Raw genomic sequence first — 26,757 nt, 5'->3', positions numbered from 1 at the left:
CTGCTGAATAACACTGCCAGGATGGATCCAGGATTCAGGAAAACCGTGAAGTGAAAGTCACTGTTCCGAGAGAATGGTGAACGTCCGTCGCGCATCCAGAAATACAGCAGCGGATTCATGGCACAAATCAAAAGGGTCCAGGAATACTGGATCAGAACCAGGACAGCGTGTTCCTGACAGCGTCACCGAAGCAGGGTTTGTTCAGATGCTGTGGATCAATACTGGGGGGGGGGGACAAAAAAACTGGTGCCTAGAACCCTCCAGAGAGTAGTGGACCTCATTACAAAATCTGGATTCTGCTCCCTCATTTGGATCAAACCTGCTGAACCTCAAGTGTCCTTCAAGTCAGGAGACAAAAAAAAAGTCTTGGCTGGCTGAAAGAAGTCAACCACATTTCAGATAAAAGACTCGGTCACGGTGGAGGGTTGAGAGGGTCTATGATGGGGTGGAAACGGACACGGTTTCACAGATGTCAGCCCGATCAGGCGGCAGCAGACCTGGGCTGAATCGGAGAAACCGGTATAGAGAGGACGACCGAGGAAAACAGCCTCTTGTGGTGGGATGAAAACCCGGTGTTGAGACCGCGTCGAGAGAAATTCTCTAGAAATCAGAAACATGGACCAGTCCTTCTATTGAGCCTAAATCCACAGAAACAAAAACCCCTCTATGACACGGTTCAGGAGGTTAGTGTTGTGCTTGTTATAAATCACATGTGCGGAAGGGAAAAGCCTGGGTCTGGCTCCAGTTGATAGGCTTCATACTGAAAACCAGGTCAAATCCAGAGCACATGTCGGGGCCTTGCGTCATGTCGGTCAGTAGGTACACTCAGGTTGGGTTTGGCTGGTTTTCTGTCCGGTTTCTGTTCTGGACCCTCACAAAGTACAGTTGAAGGAAAACAAAATAAAACCTGGACCTGATCCCAAGTCTCTCTTTGGCCTCGATTGTGGTTTTGGTTCTTTGTGCCTGCTCTCATGACTGTCCCCCAGCTGAGGGACTGATCCCATGGAGTCCCTCCTCGTCCGAGAGACCGCGTCTCCACGGCGTGTGATGACAAACGACAGCCACGGGAAGCGCTCGCTCGCATCGGCTGCAGCTCACCTTGGCGTTAGAAAGAAGAAATCAAGACTCATTATCATCATCTTCAAAGCTGTTTTCAATCAAATGTATAAAACTCAAATTTTTACAAGGTTTTTTTCCAGGAAACAGCTCATAAACAGCAGCAGGTGGAAAAGTTCGCTAATTCTTGTTAAATACAGCAGATTCTCTGTTAATACGCGGTGCACGTGTTAAAGCACAAAGCCAAAGCAGCTCTTCAAAAGTAAATTTCAACCTCAATCCAAAAACATTGTGACATTGTGTGAAATGTAAATAAAAACAGAACGCAACGATTTATAAATCTCAAACCCATCATTTATTCTCAACAGAACACAAACAACATAGACAATAAAACAGACATTTTACCATTTAATGGAAAACATGAGCTCATCTTGAATCTGATGGCAGCAACACGTCTGTAAAAAGTTGGAACAGAGGCAACAAAAGGCTGGAAAAGTAACAGATGCAACAACTGGAGGAGCATTGGACGACTAATTACGTAAACTGAGCATTTCAGAGAGGCAGAGTCTCTCAGATGGAAAGATGGACAGAGGTTCACCAATGTGAGACAAAGTGGGTCTAAAAAGTGTGGAACAATTTCAGAAAAATGCTCCTAAGGTGAAACTGCAAAGACTTAAAAATCCCACCATTTACAGTGTATAATATCAAATTTAAATAAAAAAACAAAACAAAAATGTGCATCTCAGGAGGAATCTCTGTGTGCATGGGGGAAAGGTCAAAGGTCAAGACTGCATTCTGGTGATCTTTAAGTCCTCAGGCAGCACTGCATTAAAACCAGACATGACTCTCTACAGGAAATCACTGCATGGAGACTTCCAGAAATCACTGTGAACACAGTTCATCCTGAAATCCACAAATGCAGGTTAAAGCTCTGTCATGCAAAGATGAGGCTACATGTGATCCAGAAACACTGCTGCCTTTCTCTGTGGAAAACTGCTGTGGTCAGATGGATGAAGATGAGAAATCTTCTGGAAAGCATGGACGGCGTTGTCCTGCAGACTAAAGAGGAGAGGGAGCATCCAGCTTGTTATCAGTGGATGGGTGAAAAGCTGCATCTCTGATGGTATGGAGGTGCATTAGTGCCTCTGGCGTGGGCAGCTTCCACAGCTGTGAAGCTCCATCAATGCTGAAAAGTACATGGAGGTTTTAGAGCAACATCTGCTCCCATCCAGACGTCTCTTTCATGGCTTCACAGGAGGAGAGTCTCAATGGAAATGAAGTTGTCGTCACCTAAAAAGAGTTTAAATTACACCAGAAAAACTGAAGTTAAATATTTATTTAGGAGAGCAGAGAGCAAACATGGAGTCTCCATAATTTTTTTTAATTTTGTTTTCTAAAAAACTAATAAAAAGTTAAATGACTTTTTCTTCCTCCTAGAAGACTAAATGCCAAATTAAGATAAAAAACTCAGAAAGACTAACTTTTTGTGCATCTCTAAATTTTAAAGATTAAACATGCATCACATTCAGAAACAGGACGTCTCGGTTCCTCTGACTCAGTGGTTCCCAAACTTTTTCTGCAGGGCCCCCTTTACATCGACAACATCAAGCCTCACCGACCCCACTACCGCCTGCACCCCGATGCTCACAAAGAAACGAACCAAGAAATGTGCCACGAAATAGTCTTTAGTTTACCGCTGCTACCTTCATCATGTCAGTGTCAGAGCGAATGATAAATCCCTCTGATGTAGTGTTTTAAACCAGAAAAATGCAAACTACCTCAGGTGAGTCGAGCATTTGATGAGACACATGCTGCTTTAGTAAAACTTTTATTTTCTTATGGAACAGGGTCCATGTACAGCGGCACTGATCACAAAAAAAGGCTAATGGGAATAAAAAACTACAAAAGGCAAATATGTGTTGTACCAGATTGTAGCTCTCCGAGTTAATTTCCATCTGCAGTCCCTAGTCCCCCTTTTACAACAGGTAAGTTATTTATTTCCAAAGTAATCAACGGGCTTTTCTTTGTGTTCAGGATGAAAAGCCCCCAAGTGCCGTTATAACTTGTTTGGCTTCATGCTGTCAGAGACATACAACAGGCTGTGGTCTCTCTGCATTACCCACAATTCACCATTTCCATTTCTTGACCATTATCTGGTCAAGTCCAGGGCAAGATAGGCAAGATATGCCTCATCATGTTTTATTGCCTTTTTTTTTATGTAGTTAAACTGTTGTCAATTCATCATCATCTGCCCCCCCCAGTTTGGGAACTACTGCTCTAACTGAATTTGACACTTGTTATTAAAAGTCATGTAGTAGAAGCACCACCAGGTGTCAGTGTAACACTCAGTATGTGACAAGCACTCTGAGCATGCAGTATGTGTGTGTGTTTTACCTGTGTGGGTGTCGGTGGTGGCCGTCACAGGGCTGTCTCTCAGCGTGTCTGGGTCCTGGTAGTCCTGCGGGAGTCCCACCCGTCGCACGCCAGGGTCAGGATCACCGAGGAGCCGCCCTCGGCTCAGCGTGCCGTCGCTGGACGCCCCGGACACCACCGCCTCCAGGGCCAGGGCCCCGACCCCGCCCATGCCGACCCCTCCAACGCCACCCAGGGGCAGGTCGTAGTCCAGAGGCAGGTCGTCCAGGCAGTCTGCGTTGAGCTGCAGTGGACATGATATATGTATATGATCATCATTAATGGACCGCCCTGACCCGCTTTCAGAGGTTATACAACTATTAACTCATTAAAATCACCAGAATAAACACTTCAAACAAACTGTGGACCCTCCCCCTGTGCAGACTCACAGCGATGCCCAGGGCCTTCAGGATGTTCATCTTACACATGGGACATGTGCGATGGTCCAGCAGCCACGGATCCACACAGCTCTTATGAAACAAATGTCTGCAAAATATTTAAATAAAAAAAAAAAGATGCTGTGAAGTCGGTTATTCTGCTGCAAACATGCAGTCATTAGAAAAATGCTGTGGGAGAAATCACAGCTGCTTCTACTTCCACTGCACATTTTCTCTTTTTACTCCTGTTATATCACAAAACTTGTTTCATAAGCCACTGGACTGAGGTGGAAACCAGTCTGCTCTGAGATTAGACAGCTCTGTGATCACCACGTCATATAAACAGAAAAAACAAGATAAACTACATCACTGAAGTTTCTCTGACAGTTTTTGATGCAGAGCCAATTATTTGATCCCTTTTCTTGGTAATGTTAGCTTGCGGGTGCTTTTTACTGGACGTTTTCCTGGCACATCAGACTGGGAGTGTCTCCTAGGTGGAGACTCCAACCACACCCGTGTACAGATTAAATATCTCATCTGGTTTGGGAACGCCTCAGCATTCCCTGAGGAGCTGGAAAATTCTGCTGAGGAGCTGGAAGTTCTGATGCCACCATGACCCGACATCAGAAATAGAAAGTCATGGATGAGAGTCTCTGAAGAACTCTGGACTCTCCCACTTTCTACTGGGCTCCACTGGAAGGTTAACCCACTGACACATGAGATCATATAGTCATAAAGAAACTGGGAGGGTGTGAGCCAAGATCAATATTTCCACAGCGGTTTCTGGGGCTTGATCAGGGCTTTAGTGGTCTTATATTGGAACTTGATAGTGGCCAGATTGACCTTCCTCTGGGCTTTATAGGAGATGGTTATAACTTGACCAGGGCCTGAGTCGAGGATTCCTCTGGGCCTGATCAGAGCTTCTTCTTGGCTTGATTGGGGCCTTGATCGAAGTTTGATCTGTGAATGACTGGGGCTTGATCAGGACTCGTTCAGAACTTCTTGATCAAAGCTTGATCGGAGTTTGATCAGAGATTTTTCTGGGCTTGTTTGGGCCGTGATCGGAGCTTGATTAGAGTTTGATCTGAATTGATTGGAGATTGACCACAGGTTCTTCTGGGCTTGATTGGCACCAGGGCTTTTGAATAGGGCAGTTATAGTCTGTCAGCTGATTTAAGGCAATTACTTTCAGCAGCTCACTGAGTCTTTTTTTTTAATTACAACTGAGTCTGGCTTGCTGCTACAGGCAGTGAAAGGTTGATGTTTGGTTTATGGAAACCTTTGTCGCCTCATGAAGCCAGTTTTCTGGATGTGGTTTTCAGTCTTCCAGAGCTTTAGAAGCGCAGAAATGCTGCATGAGCAGCACATTTGAAAATCAGAAGAGCTGTAGGACCAAGTTTGTGTGATGGTCCACATCTGGAGGCATCTGTGTGACAGATGTATGTGTGTGTAAGCACGTTGTGCTTCCTGTGCGAATTCTTCTGGAACTTTTCTGATATGTTCGTGTCTCATTTTGCTACCAGCAGTGAGTCCAGTGCACCTGAACCACCAGTAAAAATCGTACCGCCTGTGCTATTGTCACGACTAATGGTTAATACGGGGAGCGTGACCAGAAAACATTTGTTGATCACAGCAACGGTTTCTATCACCTAGCAACCAGGACACACCAACCCAGGATTCAGGATTCAGATTCAGTTTGTTAGTTTTTCTTTGGGTTTTGTTTAGTTTTTTTTTAATTACTATACTTTCCTAATGTTTTTGTGGACAGTCATGGGCGACGAACCCCTCACACTTCAGTGACAGTTTTCCTGGAAGAAGCTCGTGTGCTGGAGCCTCCAGCCGAGGCAGAGGTCGGCAGCAAACTGCAGATTTTTTGACATTCCTGCAGGTTTTTTTTCAAACAGCTGCAAATATGTTTCACACTTTGTCCAAAATACTCAAAGTCCTTACTCCAGTTTCCACATTAGCAAACACACAGGACGAGCTCTTTCCTTTTTCAAACATCCGTTCAGAGAGAAAAACCTTTTTACAATGACAAAGACTTTCACACTCGTCCAGATGGTGAAGTTTTTCCTGAAACAACTTAAATGCAGAGAGAAAGAGCTGCCTTGTGTGAGTGCTAACTGTTGGTGTATCTTACACAGCTACAGAAACAGTGTTTACCCGAGTCGTACTCCTGTTTGAGGGTTTTTTTCCTCTCTGGATACTTATAAGAGGTGGGAGTTGGCAGAAGCCTTCAGAAACTCCCGCAGGCGTTAACTATTCGTGTCTACAGCTGCAGCTTGAAACTATTTAAGCCAAGCAGCGCTGATAGTGAAAGACCCATGACACCCTGATAAAGATCATGTTACTGAAACCGTTTTCCAAACCTGACTTTCAGGGAGGGAACGGTCATATTGAGGCAGAAGAGAACATGTTGAGGGTGTGGTTACCTGCAGGGCAGGATGCGGACCACGTCGTTGGCCTTGTTAGCCCTCGATGCAGACGGCACAAGTTGTCGAAGTCGGCCTCCGTCTCCTGGTCGCCTTTTCTGATGGTACGAATCTGCAGCTTACTGATGGCCTTCTTCGCCGCGTCGCCAAGACGACGCTGAAGAGAGAACAGGAGGATGGTGCTCTTTTATTTTAAAAAAAATCTTCTGTTTTAGGGACTGAATGAAACACTTGAAGATAAAGGTAAAAATTAAGGCTGGGATCCCTGCTAGTGAGTTCGTAGATCTCTACCACCACCTGTGTAACCTGGTTTCAGAGTCCATAAATACACACTGACGTAATTATTTGTCATGCTGTGAAAACACTGGATTCAGGTTACATGTAATGAGGTCAATCCCTCCATCTCTTTCTTTTTCTGCACACGCTCAGTTGGTGTGTGTGTGTTGGAGTCTTGTACCTGGTTCCTGTCCCGTTGCGTTGGCGTAGCGGAACCTCTGGATGTAGTAGAAGACGAGCCAGGCGAGGGAGATGATCATCAGCACGATGAAGGAGATGGACACGAACACCACCGACGTCCTGCTCACGTACTTCTGCAGGTTCCTTGTCCCGATGGTGATCGTCATGGTGACCGTGATGTTGCGCTCCAGCAGCGATACGACCTCGCGGCCTTTTGGCTCGGGGATCATGATGGCGACCACCTCACCTGTACCTGAAGAAGAGCAGGAGCACATCGCCCAGGTCTTAAATCTGAGATAAAACCAGTCAGCTGAAATGAAAACAAGCTGCTTCAAAACACGTTTAAACGCATTAAAATCAGGAGGTGAAATCAGGACTGAACAGAAACACTCAGGATTTAAATATTTCAATGGCTCCAACTACGAGTAAAACAAAGAGACCTGAACAACTCTGTTTGCCTCTTGTCTGCAGCTCCACCCTTTTAATTTGGATCGGTACGGCTGGGACCTCAATGGAAGGGTCCCAATACCAAATATGCACAAATAATAGTAAATTAAAATTAATTAAATTAGATTAAAAGAAATACAATTTTAGACACAAAACTAAAAGTCCAAATTTCTAGCTTCAAGCATTTTATCCTACTTGTTTTTAAATCAGGTCGTGTTTAGTTTCAAAGTATCTGGAGTTACATTTTACATCTTGTTACATCGTTCTGCTGGCCAATAATTATCCTTATTTTAGGTGTTACATAAAACATTTGGCTCTTTCTGAAAGCTGAGTTTTTGAGGTAAAGCAGGAGAGGAATAAATGTCATGACGTGGCTCTGTGGTGGCCATCTGGTCTGTGGGAAAACAAACTACTTAAGTATGACCAGTTCTGAAAACACCTGGATTAAATTAGCTAAAAGGGTTTGTTTGTTCACGAGTTCTTTCTCCTGCTGATTCTCCGCCACTTTATGATGTATTTATGTGACCATTCATGGTCTGTTTGAGTTAAGAAAACTATATTACAGACAAAATGGACAGTTAATGAACTAAACCACACAATATGTGATCATAAGGGGTCATTTCTACCTGAACATTTTGTATTATAGTGCCGTCCTGAACATCAGACTGTATTTGAGTTTTCAGAGCTTTGGTGAGAATAAGTGAACTTATTAAGCCTCAGTCCTATTCTGTCACATCAGCTGTGTGATGTCTAAAAGTTGCTCTTTCCCTTGTCTCATATTTCAGCATTGCTTTAGTCGGACGCAAAGCAAAAGAAACTCATTTAGGAGTTTAAGGGCTTGCAAAACAATTCCTAAGCATTCCTTAGATGCTTATCTTAACATTTTAAATAAACACTCACCGGCTTCTTTCGATCTGCTCGGCTGTTCAGCTGCTTAATATCTAGTTCAAAAGTTCAAACTGAGCATCAGATTAAGGAAGAAAGAGGATTTAAATGACTTTGAACGTGGCATGGTTGTTGGTCTGAGTATTTACTTGGGATGTTCACACACAACCATCTCCAGGGTTTACAGAGAAGGTCTGAAGAAGAATAAATATCCAGTGAGCAGCAGTTGTCTGGACCAGAAAGTCTTGTGATGTCAGAGGTCAGAGGACAATGGGTAGGCTGGTTGGAGATATTTTTTCTCACCAACACTGGAAAATAGAAGATGGAGAAACGTTGCAGGTGTGACGAGTCTCCGTTTCAGCTCCACATTCAGATTGCTAGGCTCAGAATTTGGTGGAAACATCATGAAACGTGGATCGTCAGGCTGGTGGTGTGTACTGGTGTGGGGGATGTTTTCTTGGCCCACTTTGGGCTCTTTAGTACCAACATGGCCTGGTTTACCCACCACAGTCTACCTGAGTACTGTTGCTGACCATGTCCATCCCTATATGACCACAGTGTAACATCTTCTGATGCAAACCTGGTACTATGTAGATGTACCTAATAAAGTGGCCAATGACAGTACAACCTTGTGATGATAATAATAAAAAAAAATATATACTGTCACCTCCTCATATTTAAATTTATCTCTGACAGACTGTTTTCAACACAAACATACCCACGTTTTCACCCTGCTTATTGATCCTGTTATGGCTTGTGCTAAACACATCACCCTATCGCTATGGCGACCAGCTCCTCGCCCACCCACAGGAGACTGCCGTTCTAAAAATATACTCTATACGCTGAAATGGTGCATGATGCGTGCAGCCGCCTGTTTCAATCCAGAGCAGCATTCAGTTTCAGGACGAAGGCTGAACATAAGATTATATAAGTGACAGTTTGCAGGATTTCTATAATCCTGCAGGCAGGTATTACTGCAGCTCTACGTCAGCAGGTCTGACTCCTCATAGGGAAACACTCCGTTGGTCCAGATTAAATACATACATGTCCCTCAGAATAATTCTTTGTGTTTAAATTCTTTTAATGTCAAAATATGAAAAATGCTCATAAAACATTTGTGCCTTCCCTTCCACACACATCCCATCGTACGAGAATCCCTGTAATCACAGGTAGCTATGCAAGAATATACTGGAATATTTTTTTACTTTTAGCCCTGGATTTCAGAGCGATGGCTGCCACTCTGTGACAGAAAGTTGGACAAATGAAGTAGATGTTGAGAAAAGCTTTATCCAGCAGAACATTAAAAACAGCTCAAACTGGTAAATGAAGTAAAAGAAATTCTCATTTTTCCCCACACATTGTACATGTCCTTCCTCTTCTACTTACTTCAACTAAATTCAAGTAAAACCTGATTTTTATTTGATGTAAAACAATATCTATTCCAAACTATTATTTCTCTTTTAAACATTTTATAGCACTTTCAAACTTATTCCTATCCATTCATCTGCAAACATTATGTAGCGTATATAGAGCAAATGAACATTCCTGTCTCTTACTGAGCATTTCTTTCTTTCTAAATAACCTGAGTTTAGTCTGAACTCCTCTGACGGGACGTGTCCAGTCTCGTCTTTCATGAAGAAATAAGCCAGAACAGCTTCAGTGATTTGGTGAGATGTCTGAGCACTTTAATTCAGCTCTTTATAGCAACGATCCATCTTCTTTGAAACGCCGTCTAAACAACCACTTCCAGTCATTTTCCACGATTATCTCAAGGTTGTTTAACGCAGAAACACATTTTACATACACATTATTTCAACTCGGCCGTGGAATCTGTGGCATGACAAATATTTCTGCACAATGCTCATATGCCTCAGAGACCGCCGCTACTGAGAAAGTTTTCAGACCAAGCTGCAGAAAACAGTCAAAAAGTATGGGCTCAATGTAAAGTCACGCACGCACATGCAAAGATTGTCTATTAGTGACAGACATCGCACTCAAGCATAAACCGATATTCATTCTGAGACTCCAGCAGCAGGTGTTTCAGACTCTCTCTCTCTCTGCAAACCACCACTTTCTCCTCCACCTGGTCGCTGGAGGTAAACAAGCCGGGCGACCACCATAACGGCCGGTGGGGGGTGAAAGTGATGGTTTGCAGAGAGAGAGTCTGCAGCACCTGCTGCTCGAGTCTCCCATTGAGAATTATCAGTTTATCATGTTCACTTTGAGACACAATTGCACCGCTATCATCATTAAAATTGATCTACTCCACTTTAACAACCTGCAGCGGTGTGGAAAGACAGGAAGCTGTCTGCTCTCTGATTGGACAGTTTGATTAGTCACCATCCAATCAGATAGACATAAAAAGACTGGGACAAAATTCACAACCGAACTTCAGTCTCGGACGCAGTTTTGTGCTTTGCATCTGTGGACAGGATGTTTGTAAAAGAACTTCTATTTTCCATAAATACAAATCTGTTTTACAACCATGCAACATTCACAAACTTGAATTTTTCAGCTAGATTTTATTTGCAGGATGAAAAACTTGATTTATAAATACAAACTCTGAAACTATCTGCAAATATTCATTTACAGCTACTAAATCTTTCTGACTTTATATTGAGCCCATAAAAACTGCATTCATATATAACTCACGAAGCGTTAGGGATATTTGGCTTTTTGTATGATGTCAGAATGAACCTAAATGCACAAAAAAAACTTTATACATGAACTTAATTAGAGCTTTTCTAAATTTTTGAATGCACATGTACAACAGGTCAATGCTGAAGTATTTATTGCACAACCTGATTGATATTGTTGTGGTGTACGCAACACTTTTGTTAGTTTTTATGTCAATGAAGTATTTGAAATGAAGGAATTACCATTGAATTATTTTACTGAAATGCCCTACATTCATCATATAATATATAATTATCTAGCTGATTTCATTTAATTGAACCAAATGCATGCTGGGAGTTGAAGTTAACACAAATTTCCAAAGATTAAAATGGAGCAATTTATTCTTTAAACCCTTAATGTTGTTGTTTTAGCTGGATAACAATCCAACCTGAAGAAGAAATCCACTTTTAAAACGTTGGCTCACGGTTAAATGTGCCGATCTAAAAAAACAAAACAAAACAAACACGTAAAGCTCATTTTCTTCGTTTACAGATTTATGCCTGTAGGACTGGTTAGGTTGTTATGGATCACAAACAAAATTGAGCAGGAAACGGAATCATTCATCCATCACATCAGAGTCAAGTTTAAAGGTGGGAAAGAGGAAGGAAAAACTACAAGAAAACTATTTATAGTCAAATATAAACATTGTAGGTCAACTTCAAGACAGGATTTCCAAGCAAGCCCCGACAATGACCAGCCACAACGGCCCTCTCAGACGCTGAAAACACAAACGTCTCTACAGCTGATCAGCTCAGCCCCTCCACTTCTGCACATCTGAAAAAAAATTCAATCTGGGGCACATCCTGGCTGTTTTTGATTCAGATCTGAGGTTTTCCTTGTGACTGAGGCCTGACTCGGTGCAAATGCACCCTTGTGTAACCCCAAAGACTGAGCAAAATATCCCCGAGGTTGGTTTGCTTCTACACGGGAAATAACTGCGGCTGCAAAAAGAAAAGAAAACAAATCTGGATTAAAAATACACTATATTGCTGAAAGTATTCACTCACCCATCCAGATAATTTAAATCAGGTGTTCTAATCTCTTCCATGGCCACAGATGTATAAAATCAAGCAGCGAGGCATGCAGACTGTTTCTACAAACATTTGTGAAGGAATGGGTCGCCTCTAGGAGCTCTGCGAATTCCAGCGTGGTTCTGTGATAAGATGCCACAAGTGCAGCAAGTCCAGTCGTGAAATTTCCTCCCTCCTAAATATTCCACAGCCAACTGTCAGTGGTGTCATAACAAAGTGGAAGCAATTGGGAACGACAGCAACTCGACCATGAAGTGGTCGGCCCTGTAAAATGACAGCAGGGTTGGTGGATGCTGAGGCGCATGGTGCCCAAAGGTCGGCAACTTTCTGGAGAGTCGATTGCAACAGATCTCCAAACTTCATGTGGCCTTCAGATCAGCTCAAGACCAGTGCCAAGAGAGCTTCATGGGTTGGGTTGCCACAGCCAATCAGCTGCATCCAAGCCATACACCACCAAAGAATGCCAAGTGTTGCATGCAGTGGTGTAGAGAACAGCAGGACCTTCATGATTCGTCTCAAACAAAGACAAAGTTATAGGAGAAACATATTAGCAGTTTTTAGAGCTGAAATCAAACTTTTCACCACAAAACAGAAAAGTAAGACATGATTTCTGATTCTGGCTGCTTCCAGCGTAATGAGACGGACATCTTTGTAATCAGAGTCTCTGCTTTCATGTGACACATTGTTTGTGGAGAAATTAGCAGAAGCTCTAATGTGGACAGAGCTGTTCTTATGGTTTTCTTACATTCTCATTTAATTGCTTCAGGTTTGAACCGTGTTTGGTTGGGAAGCCAGTGCTTGGTGGAGTCTTTTAGCAGAGTTTCTCCCCATTATTTAGCTGTGCTACATGTTAGCATTGCTGCTTCCTTGAGTGTGAAAAGACTTTCTGTAATGCACGTATCTCATGCTGCCTCCTGCACAGGGGGCTGTCTAAAAGAAAAAGGTGTAATTCATAAGTTATTACTATCACAGCATCTGACCCCTCCAGTCAATAAATATCTCAACTGAAAACTGGTGTAAAATAGTCATATTGTTGTCCATCAGATTAAATCCATCTCCTGCACCTTCATTGTATTAAATCTCTCTGCACAAAGGATGTGGAAAGTGATTACAGCTGATTAATGTAAGTTGGCAGTTTCCTGTGTTTGCCTGTGTAACTGATCCCAACCTCAGCTGGATGATAAACTGCAGCCAAGACCAAATCTAATAAAACAGTCCTCATGACACCAACTTCAGCATTTCTCTAACAAAGACTACCTGTACGTTTCAGAGCTTCTTTTAGTTTAAAATCTGATTATGTACCACAGACGGCGATGGCGATCGTACCGCGGGAGTCGGGTCCAGACCCTCAGTTCACTTTCATTTCAGTACAACACTCCACTTCCTTTTCTGTCATTATGTTAACATCTGTATATCATATGTTCCCCTTTTTCCTTTATGTGATGCATGTTGTTAAAAAAAAAAAACAAAACAAGAAAAAGACTTTAAAATACTTTAAAAATCCAAAGACACCACTGACAGGACAGACTCAGGCATATTCCAGGTGAGCAGTTCAAGTAAAACATGAGCATGGTCGAACTGTACGGTTTCCATTTGTATTCAAAGTTAGTAGATAGATGTTACAGATTTGTTCACAGTTAACCATAATTTTAAATCATTTTTCTGATGTCAAATCCCAAAGTGTTCATAAACGTTGGAAACCTCTCAAAGAGAAGGGTGCCCAAACACAAACTATTCCAAGATTTTTCCAAGTTGTTGAAACGTTTGTCTGTGTTTAATAAAGCTTAAAAAAATAAAAATCTTACAAATTGTTAGTGATTTTAAGAGCAGCCTAGTAAATCCAGCAGTTCATGTTTGTCAGGCAGTAAATGTTTAACCGGTGGACAGAGTCATCGGCTTCTCAGAAAAAGCAAAGACAGCGTATAGAGAAGTGGGCTCAGAGGACCCCGATCAGACCATCTGATGCTGGAAACTATTGGTACTGACATCTGTAACTGAGGGGAATTATTTGATATCACGAAGTATTAGACACTCCGAGGACAGAGGAAACCAGCAGCTTGTCTCCTCAGTAAAGTTGAAACGAATTAAATGTTCAGCAGATGTCTGCAGCTTCATCCAAACACGGCATCAGGCTCGTTTCTCATGATGATCATTTTCTGGTTCCTGCGTTCCAGCTTTGTGCAACAGATGCTTCATTCTTCCTGTTTCCTTGTTTTGTTGTTTAGAACAAACATGAACTCTCTCAGTCTCTTCTGAGATTTAATTATGGAGGGATATGGGCTGTGACCTCAGCATGTTTGCTCAGAAGTGAATATATTTGCTGTGTGGTTTGGCAGTTGGATAAATTCCCTGGAGAACTCGCATCAGCCCCACAAACACCAACATCGATTAGCGTCGGCCTAAAAATAATCCTCTGGGATCAATGTGGCCACATCCTCCTATACTTGCAAGACCACTGGCAACAATTACATGAAGCCAACCTCTATCATGAACCTTAATCTAAACCAGGTTCAGTCTGGTTGGTGTGAACACAAAAATTAAGCAATTTTATTTGTGTCCTTTCTACATAAATAATTATCTTTACTACCATTTTTCAACCATAAAATAGTGATATAAAGGTGACAAAAAAAAGAAAAAAATGTTGCATGTGATTCTTTCATATATTGGAAACGTCAAGAAAAACACAAGGAACAGCATCGGTGTTGAGAAAACATTTCCATCATACAGCGAGTAAATAACGTAGCAATCAGCAGTACATACGTTAACACTGGTCAGTGGAACACGAGAGAAATTATGATTTTTTTTCCTCAACTATTTGGAATTATACACTCAGCAGAGCTTTATTAAGTCTACTTTCTCTGTTGGATTGAGATCTGGTGACTGTTGAGGCCGTTGGAGTCCAGTGAATATTGTCATGTTCTAGAAAGCAGCTGGAGATGATCTGAGCTTTGTGACATGGTGCATTATCCTGCAGGAAGTAGCCATCAGGAGGTGCTACACTGTGGTCATAAAGGGATGGACATGGTCAGCAACAATCCTCAGGTTGACTGTGGTGGTTAAACCAGGTCATGCTGGTACTAACAGGCTCAAAGTGGGCCAAGAAAATATCCCCCACACCATTATACCACCAGCAGCCTGAAGTGTTGATCCAAGGCAGGATGGATCCATGTTTCCATGATGTTTCCACCAAATTCTGAGCCTAGCATCTGAATTCGGAGCTGAAATAAAGACTCATCAGACCAGCAACGTTTCTCCATCTTCTATTGTCCAGTGTTGGTGAGTCTGTGTGAATTGTAGCCTCAGTTTCCTGTTCTTAGCTGACAGTAAAACTGAATGAAATTTGGTTGATCACAATGTCTCCATCTTGAAAATTGTGTTAAACTATTTCCTGGTTGTAAATAATAAACTGCAGTCATGTTTACAGCATCCTCTTTAGAAGATTCATCTCAAACCTTGCAGCCGTCTAAGTATTGGCCGATGTTTTTCTTCTTAATAAAGTTTTCTGAGGTATGAAGCTGTTCTGTTGTGGGAAGTATTTGTTCAGGATTTCCTCTAAAGACTGTTTTTGTTTCAACAGGGAACCTACTGTCTATTTCAGGGAAGAAGCACCAACCTAAATGCCAAAGTGTGGGAAACAAATCTCTGCAGCAAATACCACAGAGAACAGAAATGATTAAAAAAAAAGACTGACCTACATCTGTATTTAATTTTATATGGAGCAATAAATAGAGAAGAGCTGTACAATATATGGAAAATTAATCCCAAAGTCAACATTTTTACTTGAAATAGGACAATTGTGACAGATTGTGCAGCTGTAGAATACAGAATCACTTCCAACCTGTTTGTCTTGTCTAGTCTTCATCACCTGCTGCTTTTAAACAGATTTGAGGGAAAATAAATTTATGTAAAATTATAAAACTACTTGTTACAGTTAGTACTGCTGTTCAGGTGCCAGTTGAGGATGTACGCTGCAAACGCAAAAATCTATGCTCAACCAATACTCAGTTTTTAACCCTTCTTCACTACATCACCGGCGTCCTCTGAGAACCCGTGCTCATGTTGTCATCAGTGTCTCGGGAACGGTGGCGTGCAGCTTTGTGGTAAATTGTGACAGAGAGTTTACCTTTTAGGTGATCTATAAAATTTTTCTAACGATTTACATCCCATACAGGAGAATTAAAACCCAACTGCAAAATTTAGCGTTTATTCAGAGACTCTGGAAAATCCACAATGATCCATGATACCATTATTTATCACTTTTTCATCATAAAAATAATAAATCATAAAAATTATGAGCCGAAAATGAACAAGAAGTCACTTCCTATCAAACTTTCCACCAATCAGAGATGTTAGATTGACAATAACGTCCAATCAGGAGCAGCCAAAGTTCAACCAGTGAGCAGAAAGTTCTGTGTGTGTCTGAAAAGAAGAAAAATAATGCTCCTCTATGGCTGGAACAAAGCCAAGAAGATGTTTCTGATGCACGGTGGCGCCAAGAAGCAGCTGAGCTGGAGTTGTGAGGATAGCAGATAAATAGTAGCATTAATAATTGTAAATGAGCAAAAAGTGTAAACATGTAAATAGTTTCTGTTGTGTAAATGTTTCAATGTCAATAATTTTTCTCCTGAAAGCCAAAACCTGAGAGAATGATGCAGATGAGAAAAGGCTTGCTCACTGTTGATCTGTGTGTTATTTCTAGAAAGTTCTGTTAGTAGTAAACTCTGTTTTCTTGTTTTTGTCGGCCTTTATGCTGCTATATCTGTCGATACATTCATTTTACATCATTTTAGCCTCATGATCTGACACCTGAGGCTGACCTGAAAACATCATGTCTGATGCTGACTGGGATTAAAAGGGTTCAGCTTCTGTATGTATTTTTATAATAAACAGCAAAAATGGCTTTGAGTTTTGAGGGTTAAAAGACTCGTTTATCATGTTTATTATTTTTAATTAACCAACAATAAAGAATACAACTCTCTGAAGCTTCAGGCAGGATAACTTTAGCATATCTGCTAGAAAATATGACCAAAACCATCATTTCACTGATAAATAATTGAATTATTTTTCTTGTGGTGGTACATCAGCAGTCCTAAATCATGATGCTCTTAAACATAAAACTTGTTATAAATCATCAACCAATCCCAGCTGGACGAAACGCCCGTCCTCACAGAGACAGAAATCCTGAAACTCGGTTCGACTGAACAACTGGAAAATCTTGTGTTAGTTCATTGCTGCTGGTAGGTCAGAAGTAGGGCTGGGCGATTAATCGATTAAATCGATAAATCGAATTTTGCATTTCTGGAGATTTATTTTTATGAAAATCGGGATTTTCTTTCCATAGTTAGCAGCAGACTTAGCCAGACCAGCACGGTGTTTGTCTGACAGATTTTCAGTGAAGTGACCCGTCACTCACGCCTGGGATTTAGCTGTGCGTATAACTGCAGTGAGAAATGCTGCTCTCTACGAGATGCAGAAGTCAACTTAACCCTCAAACCCTAGTAAAGAGACGACCTTCATCAGGGGAATTATTTCTGCAGTGAATCCTGTACGATAAGGATCCAGATGGAAAGAGATCACGGATGCATTGTGTCGCATATTTCTATGTAAGATATGAAGTCGTTTATATGGTGGATAAGCTATGACATTATATGCTTTATTTTTGCTGGCATTCATCTATATAAACAAATAAATGTTTTTAATAAGTTTATGTTTGTAAAAGAAAAGAAAAAAAATCGATTAAAATCAGAAATCGGATTTGGTTATAAAAAATCGGAGATTTTATTTTTAGGCCATATCGCCCAGCCCTAGTCAGAAGATTTCTATATTTCCAGGGTTATTTAAACTTCAGACAGCAGTGTGGAAGCGGAGCTCGGCCCAGCACGTCATGATCAGCGGCTCCAAACTAATCTGAGGGATAAACTGTGGAATGATAAAGCAGCTGATGCCACACAGTCTGTTTGCAGGTGGATTAACGGCGAATAGGCCCGACCAGACGAGGGATTCGCCAACAAACCCATCCTTCTCCCATCAGGACCAGCTCTAACCCAACACTGCTGCTCTCCCTCCCCTCTGCTCTCGATCATGTGCACCGACTCTAACCTGGACGTCACAGCTGAAGAACATTTGATCAGCTTTAATCATATTTTCTCTAATCTGACTGTAAAACCTTGAAAAACAAACAAAAAGAAACAATATGACCAACAAGTTTGTACATTTCAGAAGCAAAAATCAGCAACAAATGACATAAGATTACAACATATTTTAAATAATCACAAGCTTTATGAAATAATCAGCTACCAACAAACGTTATAAAACCAAGCAGGAGGTTTTTATGCCTGTGGGAGAGACAGGAATGAATTACACAATGTTATGCAACAAGTATTGATATAGCAGTAAAAATGTCTTCTCCAGCTGAAACAGGGTGGATGTGACTCACATAGGAGGGGAAGCTGATCATTAATCAACATTTCAGGCTTCTCAAATAAGATTTTGCTTTGGTTAAAAATGTTGGACCAGACAAAGAAGGCGGCGTCACTTGAAGCAACATTATATAAAACCTGTTAACTACTTATTCCCCATCCCTCACCACAGGCCAGTCTGGACAAAAATAATGATACGCTGCTTTAAAGACTGAAGCTGCAATTACATTTTTTGTTGACTTATCTCCTGTCGTGACGGATGGCCCAGATGGTCAGGTGTTTCTTTGCTGCAGGAGATCAAGGGAACAGCGAAGCTCCCTTCCTGAGCCTCACCAGCTACTCAGGTATCTGACTCATTTCACTGTTAGGAAGCTTTTTAAGCTGAAAAACACTATTGACCAAATTCATATGTAGGGAGGCTGCTTCTCCACCCTATAAAACCCAGTCTCCTCCGATTTGAACCAGTCTCACAGGCCTGATCACACACTATCCACCACGTTGCATCAACTTTACCGAATGTATTTCATGGAGAAAAATTAGTTTAAGCCTAAAAGATGCAGGAAGTCACCATATATGCTGGATCAAATACCGACGCACTGATTCACACACAGTTCATCAACATTTGATTACATGGGAACTTAAGAAGCTTAACTTAAGTAATAATATTAGAGAAGAATTAGTCCATGTCCATGAGGTACATGTGAGGAAACTGAACATTTTTGTTTTGGACAAACTGATGAAACAAAGAATAAACACTCACTGGTCACTTTATCATTTACACCTCTTCAGTGGCTTGTTAACACAAATATATAATCAGCCAATCACATGGCAGCAACTCAGACATTTAGTCATGTATACAGATAAATGGATACTTTATTCTTCCCATGGGGGGAATTCATGATAGACTACACTATACTATAATATTACATATATTACACAATATTATACATAATACACTATACTATTATATACAGTATATAATAGAATATATGAAGACAACTTGCTGAAGTTCAAACTGAGCATCAGAATGAGGATGGCATGGTTGTTGGTCTGGGTATTTACTGGGATTTTCACAAACAACCATCTTTAGATCCACAAGCCAAGAAAAATGAACACAAACTGCTGGATATCAACCATCCCCCTTTGTTTCTGTGTTGCATTCTTTTTCATCATGATTCAAGGATAATGTGATATTGATAGCTGATCTATCGCTAACCAGATGATACCCTGCCTACCAGGTAAGGGTACAGTTTGCTATAGAAACCAAACAGAGATCAGGATTTACCGAACTAAACCACACCAAGTCTTTTTATACCAAGTCAGACCTATTGGTGGAAACAGGGATTTACTTAAATAACAAATCTGGTTCCAACCAAGGTCTGCAGAACAGCATCTCTGAACACACGACACGTCCAACCTTGAAGCAAATGGGCTACAGCAGCAGAAGACCACACCGGTGCCTCCTGTCAGCTAAGAACAGGAAACTGAGGCTACAATTCACACACACTCACCAACACTGGACAAGAGAAGATGGAGAAACATTGCTGGTCTGATGAGTCTCTATTTCAGCTCCACATTCAGATGCTAGGCTCAGAATTTGGTGGAAACATCATGAAAATATGGATCCATCCTGCCTTGGATCAACGCTCCTGGTGTAATGCTAATGCTACTTCCAGCAGGTTAATGTTCCACGTCACAAAGCTCAAATCATCTCCACCTGCTTTCTAGAACATGACAATAAGTTCACTGGACGCCAACGGCCTCCACAGTCACCAGATCTCAATCTGGGATGTGGTGGAACGGAAGATTCTCATCATGTGTGATGCTGTCATGTCGATATGGAGAAAAATCTCTGAGGAAGGTTTCCAGTACCTTGTTCCAGCTATCACACCAAGAATGAAGGCAGTTCTGGAGTTAAAGGGGGTCCAAGCCCGTACTAACAATCCCGTAATATCATCATTATTTTCTGCCTTTAAAGGAAGAAAAATGAAAAATAACAATCAGGTTTCAGTCAACTTCCACATATAAATACCAATATGAGGTTTTAAAACCAGTATTACATGATTTAAGTACAAGTATTTGATGTTTTGTTCCATAACAATATATAAGAAACTTGAGTGACTAAAAAAGAGGCAGAAAAAGCTTTAAATGGACAGCAAACAGAAGCAGAGAAAAAACAGCAGAGCGATGTGAACCCGGCGGCTTCTGAACCCGATGCAAATATCACTTCTGGGAAAATTATTAACATCAACTCATACGTCCAAACACTGACCCAGAAAATCTGACCCCCGACACTGAAAACGTCATGAGAAACTCGATTCAAAGTCAACACGCCATCGTTTTTCTTTATTTCTGTCATTAAAAGTGGTTGTTGAGACCTGCAGCAATCCCTGAAGAAGATTCCAGCTGTCAGACAAACAGCTGTTCCTTCACTCAGCAGCACCGACAGAGTGAATGTAAACAAGCTGCCCTCACTTCCAGCTACTGCTGCACAGCCAGGCGGTTATATAACTCTGCTCTGCATCGTGACTGACAACAAACATCACATTAAATTTCTCTGGACATAATCGAATGAGAAGAGCCTGTTCTCTGTAATCGGTGGGTGCAGGGAGGTCTGGGAAACCCTGCATGGAGTTTTTCACCATCAGAGAGGCAGATATGATTTATTGACCACAGAGTAATATTCAGCTCACTGCAGCTTTTAAAATCAGAGCTGTGACATTAACTGGTCAACAGAAAGTTCAGATTAAAGAGGGAATATCTCAGAGGTCATAGGAACCAAGTTTCTGTCTATTAGGAAAGAAAATCTAATAAAAATAAATAAAAACAGAAACAAACATGTTTCCACTGACTGGTTTAAAGCTTTTAAACTAGGCCACCTACTCAATTCAGCCCAGCAATCCTGCAAGTTTTCAATGTGTCCCTGCTCCAACACATCTGACTCAAATTACTAAGTGGGTTTTGCAATCCCAGACACTGGTGTGTGTTTTCATTTCCTTCTTATGTTACGACAATAACATGAATTAAAATCAGATAATACAGAAGCAGTGGAGATAGCCAGAGTGAAACATTTTGCGAAGGCTAAAGCTAACACACTATTCACTGATGTTAGCGGATATGCTAACAAACAGACAAAACTTTCCATTATGAAGTTTACAGAGAAATGGATCACGATACTCTACACAACGTTAAATTACACGACAGATTATACTGCTGACTGATAACCCAAATTACCTCTAAACCAGTGATTCCCAATCCTTGTTCTCAAGGCACACTATCCTGCAGGTCTTAGATGTCTAAGACCTGCAGGATAGTGTGCCTTGAGGTCCAGGGGTGGGAAACACTGCTCTAAACAACTGCTGATGTCCATAAACTAAGTATCCATGGGGAAAAACTTGGACTAGCATGATTGTGATTGGCCAAATGATGACGCTTACGTCCCCCATCAGATAATTTTTATTATGAAGACGATAGCACCCCCCATTTTTTTTTTAAAATCCCGTTCCTGAGGGAGCGCTTGATGACTATTTTTTTTAACAACAAAACTTTAAAAGCTGTGTCACTGCAGAGACACAGGAGCTGAACTTATAAGTTTATCGGAAAAAAGTGGGAGAAATTCGTGGATCTGAAGACTCATAATTTTCAGACTGTGCCTTTATTCATTTGATGTTTGTTGTGTCTCTGTGTTCAGATGTTCATTAAAAGGTTTGATGATAATATTAGATAGCAACCATAGCAACTGTCTTTCTTTGCCATATATATATATATATATATATAAAAATAAGGCTTTAATGAATAACTAAAGAAAGAAAAGCTTAAACATAAAAACCATCCGTAACTGGTAAATTAGGCTACAATAGAGGAGCACTTTCACACTGCACTTCCACAACTGCTCACTAGAGGGCGATACTCCAGCTGGAACGACCACTGACCAAGAAGAAAGAAGATAAAAAAATCTCGCTCATTGATTGGTCAAGGACAGAAAACGACTCATTCACCACAACAATGGAGCACAAATACATTTATGACGCCTCCATGTTTCTGTTTTTTACTTTGGTGTTAAAACCTAATGCAGTGTTCACAAGAATCTGTCCAGTTTTAGCAGCAGGCGAAGCAGCGAGATATCTGACATGATGCACTACATCACATCCTGGATCACTTCCTTTATGGTTCTGTGGATGGTCTGTTTGCTTTCACACTGTCAGCGAACGCCAACAGGATTCATTTGCAAGTGAACACAGATGCCCAGTTTTCAATCCGACCAATGTTTGCTTCTTCGGTCCGCACCAGAGTGTAGCTAAAGAACCGTACTATCCATGGAAGCAGACCGGGGTTCGTTTAAATGGACCAAACAGTGTTAATGCACCCTAAATGAAGCTAAAACAGATTAATCTTTAAAAAAAAAGTCCGACCTCCCATTACTACAGAAGTAGTAGCTGTCCTCACTATAAAAAAAAAAAAAAATCAAGGAATACCTTTTATCTTTAGGAAATTTGGGCTTTTATACACTTCTGGAAAACGCTCCGTCAGTCATGTGAGTTTATAGTTTTCTGGTTTAGGCCAAGAAACAACTGGTAAATCAAGTCATTTTAATTCATAGCAGGTCCAACCCAATTCATGCAAACACTGGCTTCCAGTCTACGAGTCAGGCAAAAAGTCATTTAAAAAAAATCCTAATGATGTCTTCTAATTGTGAATCAAAGGCCCAAATAACGACTTTATGAAATTATAGTTTTTGTCAGAACTTGAATCTTAAAATCTAAGAAAACGCTGACTTTTTAGTAGATAAAAATAACATTAAACAATTACGCTCATAAATCAATGTTTTTTAAACTCATACAACACATTTCTAGTTATGTTAGCACAAGTTTAAACAACTATAACCATTTCTGTTTTTTTCTGTGCAGTATAATAAACTGAGATTAACTTGACAACACATTACCTGGATTATTTTATACCTAAATAGACCTCAAAGTGGAATTATTTAACTTAGTGTTTATTGGCTTACATTGCAATAGAGAGAATAAAGTGTATTAATTACATTTTAATGCAGACATCTACCTTTTTCTAAAAGTTTAAATAAATGGGGACCTCCATCATACCTGGATGAGGCATGGTGATGGTGTCGTTGGCATTAGCAGACCCCACGTTAAAGATGACCACCGCCGAGGCGTTGTGTGCTGCAGCGTGACGGATTTTGTCCTTGTATGTGCAGTTTCCCGGGGCTATCAGGGCTACCCAGGCCCCGGCCTGCGGGGGGACAACGAACCGAGTGTGGGGGTCGCAGGCCTGGCGGTCGAGCGGTGCTGCGGGAAGGACCACCACCCCCTTCGAGTCCCGTTTCGGGGAGTGCTCCCCATACCTTCCGCACTCCGTCTTCTCGGTGCGCAGCTCGGAGGTGGCAGGGTCCACGTAGGTGATGTTGACGAAGGCGGTGTACCACTCCTCCCGCTCTGCCACGGTGAAGTCCAGGCACAGCAGGTGGACGAAGCAAAAGGAGAGCAACCACGTAGAGAGGGCCAGGCTGCGGCACGCCGCCACCAACGAGCCCGGGGCCATGACGATCCTTCCCGCTGAGAGCAAACCGTCAATCAGTTGGTCGGAGGAGCCCGGTAGCTTCAAGGCTGAAAACGCCTACTCCACCATTGTAACCAACCGACTGACAGAAAACTTAATTTCCCCACTGGGCCACGTATATTTCGGCCCCAACTCCGCTTTTAATTCCCCACCTTTTCAGCTGCTCCCCTTTAGAGTCGTTGGGCAACCGAGCAGCAGACGCCTATTAGCTGTCTCCATTTCCAACTGTCGCCGCGGACAAAACATAAACAGCCACGGTGGAAACCTAAACGCGAACACGGTTGATGATAAAAGTCACTGCGGGGGCGACGCAACCGAACCCCGCCGAGGTGAAACACAATGCAGGGGATTCAGTGCACCGTGAACACTGCATTTAAAAATGTATTTTCTCTTTAAAGCTAAAGCTACACACAGAAGAAGGCCAGCTAAGCTGCATTGTTTTGACTCTGCAACAGTCCACAGCTCCACTGTTACGGCGACAAGGAAGTACTACTTCCTGTAACGACTTTCAAGAATAAAACTCTCATTAATTCTGCTCAAAATGTCAAAATGGTTTAATTATTCTTAAACTATTTGTACATACAGGAATTATAATTGAATTTTGTTTAATTAGCTTCCCTTTTGACATATTGATACGTTTAACTTGACGAAACATGTATGTTTTTTATTTTGAAGTGTAAAATATTTAGTTTCCGTCTTGTAACAATGCGATGCTGTTGGTAGTGCTGTCAAACACTGCCATCTAGCGGCTCAACTGAGAAAAGTTATTTACATGTAAACATTACAAAACTTGTAGTTTAATTCTGATTCCCTTTTAATTTAATTACATTTTATGCAATCTTATTTTTAAATAAACGTTTTGCCAGTCAAATTTTATCATTCACCGTGTTACCATTTTAAGGCAAGGCATGTTTATTTGTAGGCTATAGAAGATTTAATATACAAGACTATTCAAAGTGTTTTACATAAGACATAAAAGCAATACAGTGTGGTGCAGAAGGAGCATCAAAAAGTACATTAAATAAATTTAAAAAGAACCAAAGAAATTTAGAAAGAGAAAAAGCAAACACAGAATATAACAAAATGTAAGTAACATAAGTTATAGTGTGAGGATTTAACAGTTGTTTTGATAAAAGTGAACAGAAAAGATTTTAGGCTGGATTTAACACTTCTGAGAGTTTGTTCCACATGTGAGGAGCATAAAAGCTGAATGCTGTTTCTCTAAGTTTAGTTCTGACATGGGGAACAGAATGTAGACCTCAAACTGACGACCTGTGGGATCTGGTCAGTCCATAACAAGAAAGGAGATCTTGAATGTATTTTGATCTTAAATCATTCAGTGCTTTATAAACAGCAGGATCTTGAAGTCAGTTCTTTGACAAACAGGAAGCCAGTGTAAAGATCTGAGATCCACTTCTATGGTCTGAGGACTGGGGCAGCAGTGTTCTGGACTAAGTGCAGCTGTCTGATGGATTTTTCAGGGAGACCTGTGAGGACAGCATTACAGTGGTCTAGTCTACTGAACATAGGTGTATACATTCTGAGGAAAAAGTGGGGTGTGTGTGTAATGGAAGAAATAGTACTTTTTTCTGTTCATATTATATATGTTTTGTGTATTTTTGGAGCCAAATGTATTAATAAAGTAGGTTAAAGCGAAAGAAATAATGATCACATCTCTGTCAAGCAGTTACTGAGTACTTCTTTTCACCAAATACTTTTTTCTCTTAGTTGAGTAATGTATTTGTAGTTCCTCCTACTGTTATTTAAGTACAATATTTTTATCTACTCTACCCACTGCTGATGCAAAAAATTAAAAATTATCAAAAAGTTTGGATGAGTTGGAAAAAGTTGACAAAGGATTTCTTAGAAAAAGATAAATGAATAAAACAAAGGGACCGAAATCATCAATTGTAATTGGAGGGGCTAAATAGAAGACCGTTCTGGAGATGTTCTGTAGGGTCTCTGACCTGTTAGTCAGAAAGGGTGTCTTTTTAACTCCATCTTTAGCCAGGCTGGCACCAAGGAGGTGCTGCAAATGTCTTTTGTCCTTGGGGTAACGTGACATATGTCCTCTACAAACCAGGTCCTCTACATTAGTTCTACTACAGGTGAGTCCTCCGTGTGTTTGTGGAAAACAGGAGCTGGATCCTGCTTGAAGCAGAGGGTTGCAGCTCTTCCTGGTTCTGGTTCTGATGGAGGTTTCTTTCTGTTTAAAATGAGAGGTTTGGATCTGAGGATGACTAAAATACTAATGCTGATGATGGCATTCTGGTTGTACTTATAATAACAGAAGATGAAGATACAAAAACACATAAAAACAAAGAGTCTGCAGTAAATTTTAATGATATTTCATTTTGATTTTACACCAAAACATTGTGCATGAAAAAAAATGTACCGTTCACATGTTTAATTCCCACTCCCAAAATTTACAGAACAGCTTCTGTCCACAACTCACCAATCAATCAATAGATTCAAGATGAAAGAAAACAAAAACAATCATCTTAAATTCAACTATAAAACTGTATTTCCACAAATTTGTATTTATTTGATAAAAGTAAGATAAAAAATGTGGGAAAAAAAGATTAAATTGAGGATCATCAAAAAATCTGGCACTTAAAAGATGTAATTGCTGGCATGAATAAAAAATAAATATTTACATGTTAAAGTTGAGGATAAATCCCAAAACCACCACCTTTTTCATCTTTATTGATCATGTTAATCATCAGTTTGTCACATTAATCAGTAAAATAATGACTGATGTCCTGATTGATGATGATCATGATCATTACTGTTTACATCACCTCATCTGTACATCCATTAGAACAACAACAACATTTGCTCTGACAAACCAATAAATGTAAACGGAATTAGTTTAGGTGAATAAAATGCTCATGAGCAGTGATAGCCTCCATGGCTGAACAGACACAGGAAGGAGCTCCACCCAAACAAACCCAAACATCAACAAAACAACAAACAAGAAGATGTCAGA

The 26,757-nt window shown here is 40.9% G+C and overlaps 2 protein-coding genes across 2 annotated transcripts in view; one reads left to right on the top strand and one right to left on the bottom strand.

Annotated features, from left to right (window-relative positions):
* LOC121639738 (tripartite motif-containing protein 16-like) overlaps positions 1–26,757 on the top strand; it is a 191,967-nt gene that overhangs the window by 148,350 nt on the left and 16,860 nt on the right. The gene's annotated exons all lie outside the window — the stretch shown is intronic.
* On the bottom strand, positions 289–24,348 carry LOC121639762 (RING finger protein 150-like). Its single transcript, XM_041985238.1, is given in 9 exon segments — positions 289–1,098; positions 3,451–3,712; positions 3,858–3,954; positions 6,278–6,315; positions 6,317–6,337; positions 6,339–6,434; positions 6,735–6,749; positions 6,751–6,986; positions 23,294–24,348. Coding segments are annotated over 9 exon segments (1,548 nt in total). The 5' UTR covers positions 23,751–24,348; the 3' UTR covers positions 289–772.

Source organism: Melanotaenia boesemani, chromosome 5 (genome assembly GCF_017639745.1).
Source record: "Melanotaenia boesemani isolate fMelBoe1 chromosome 5, fMelBoe1.pri, whole genome shotgun sequence".
Lineage (NCBI taxonomy): Eukaryota > Metazoa > Chordata > Actinopteri > Atheriniformes > Melanotaeniidae > Melanotaenia > Melanotaenia boesemani.
The sequence above is the reverse complement of the archived record's forward strand: the minus strand, read 5'-3'. Positions and strand labels throughout refer to the sequence as shown.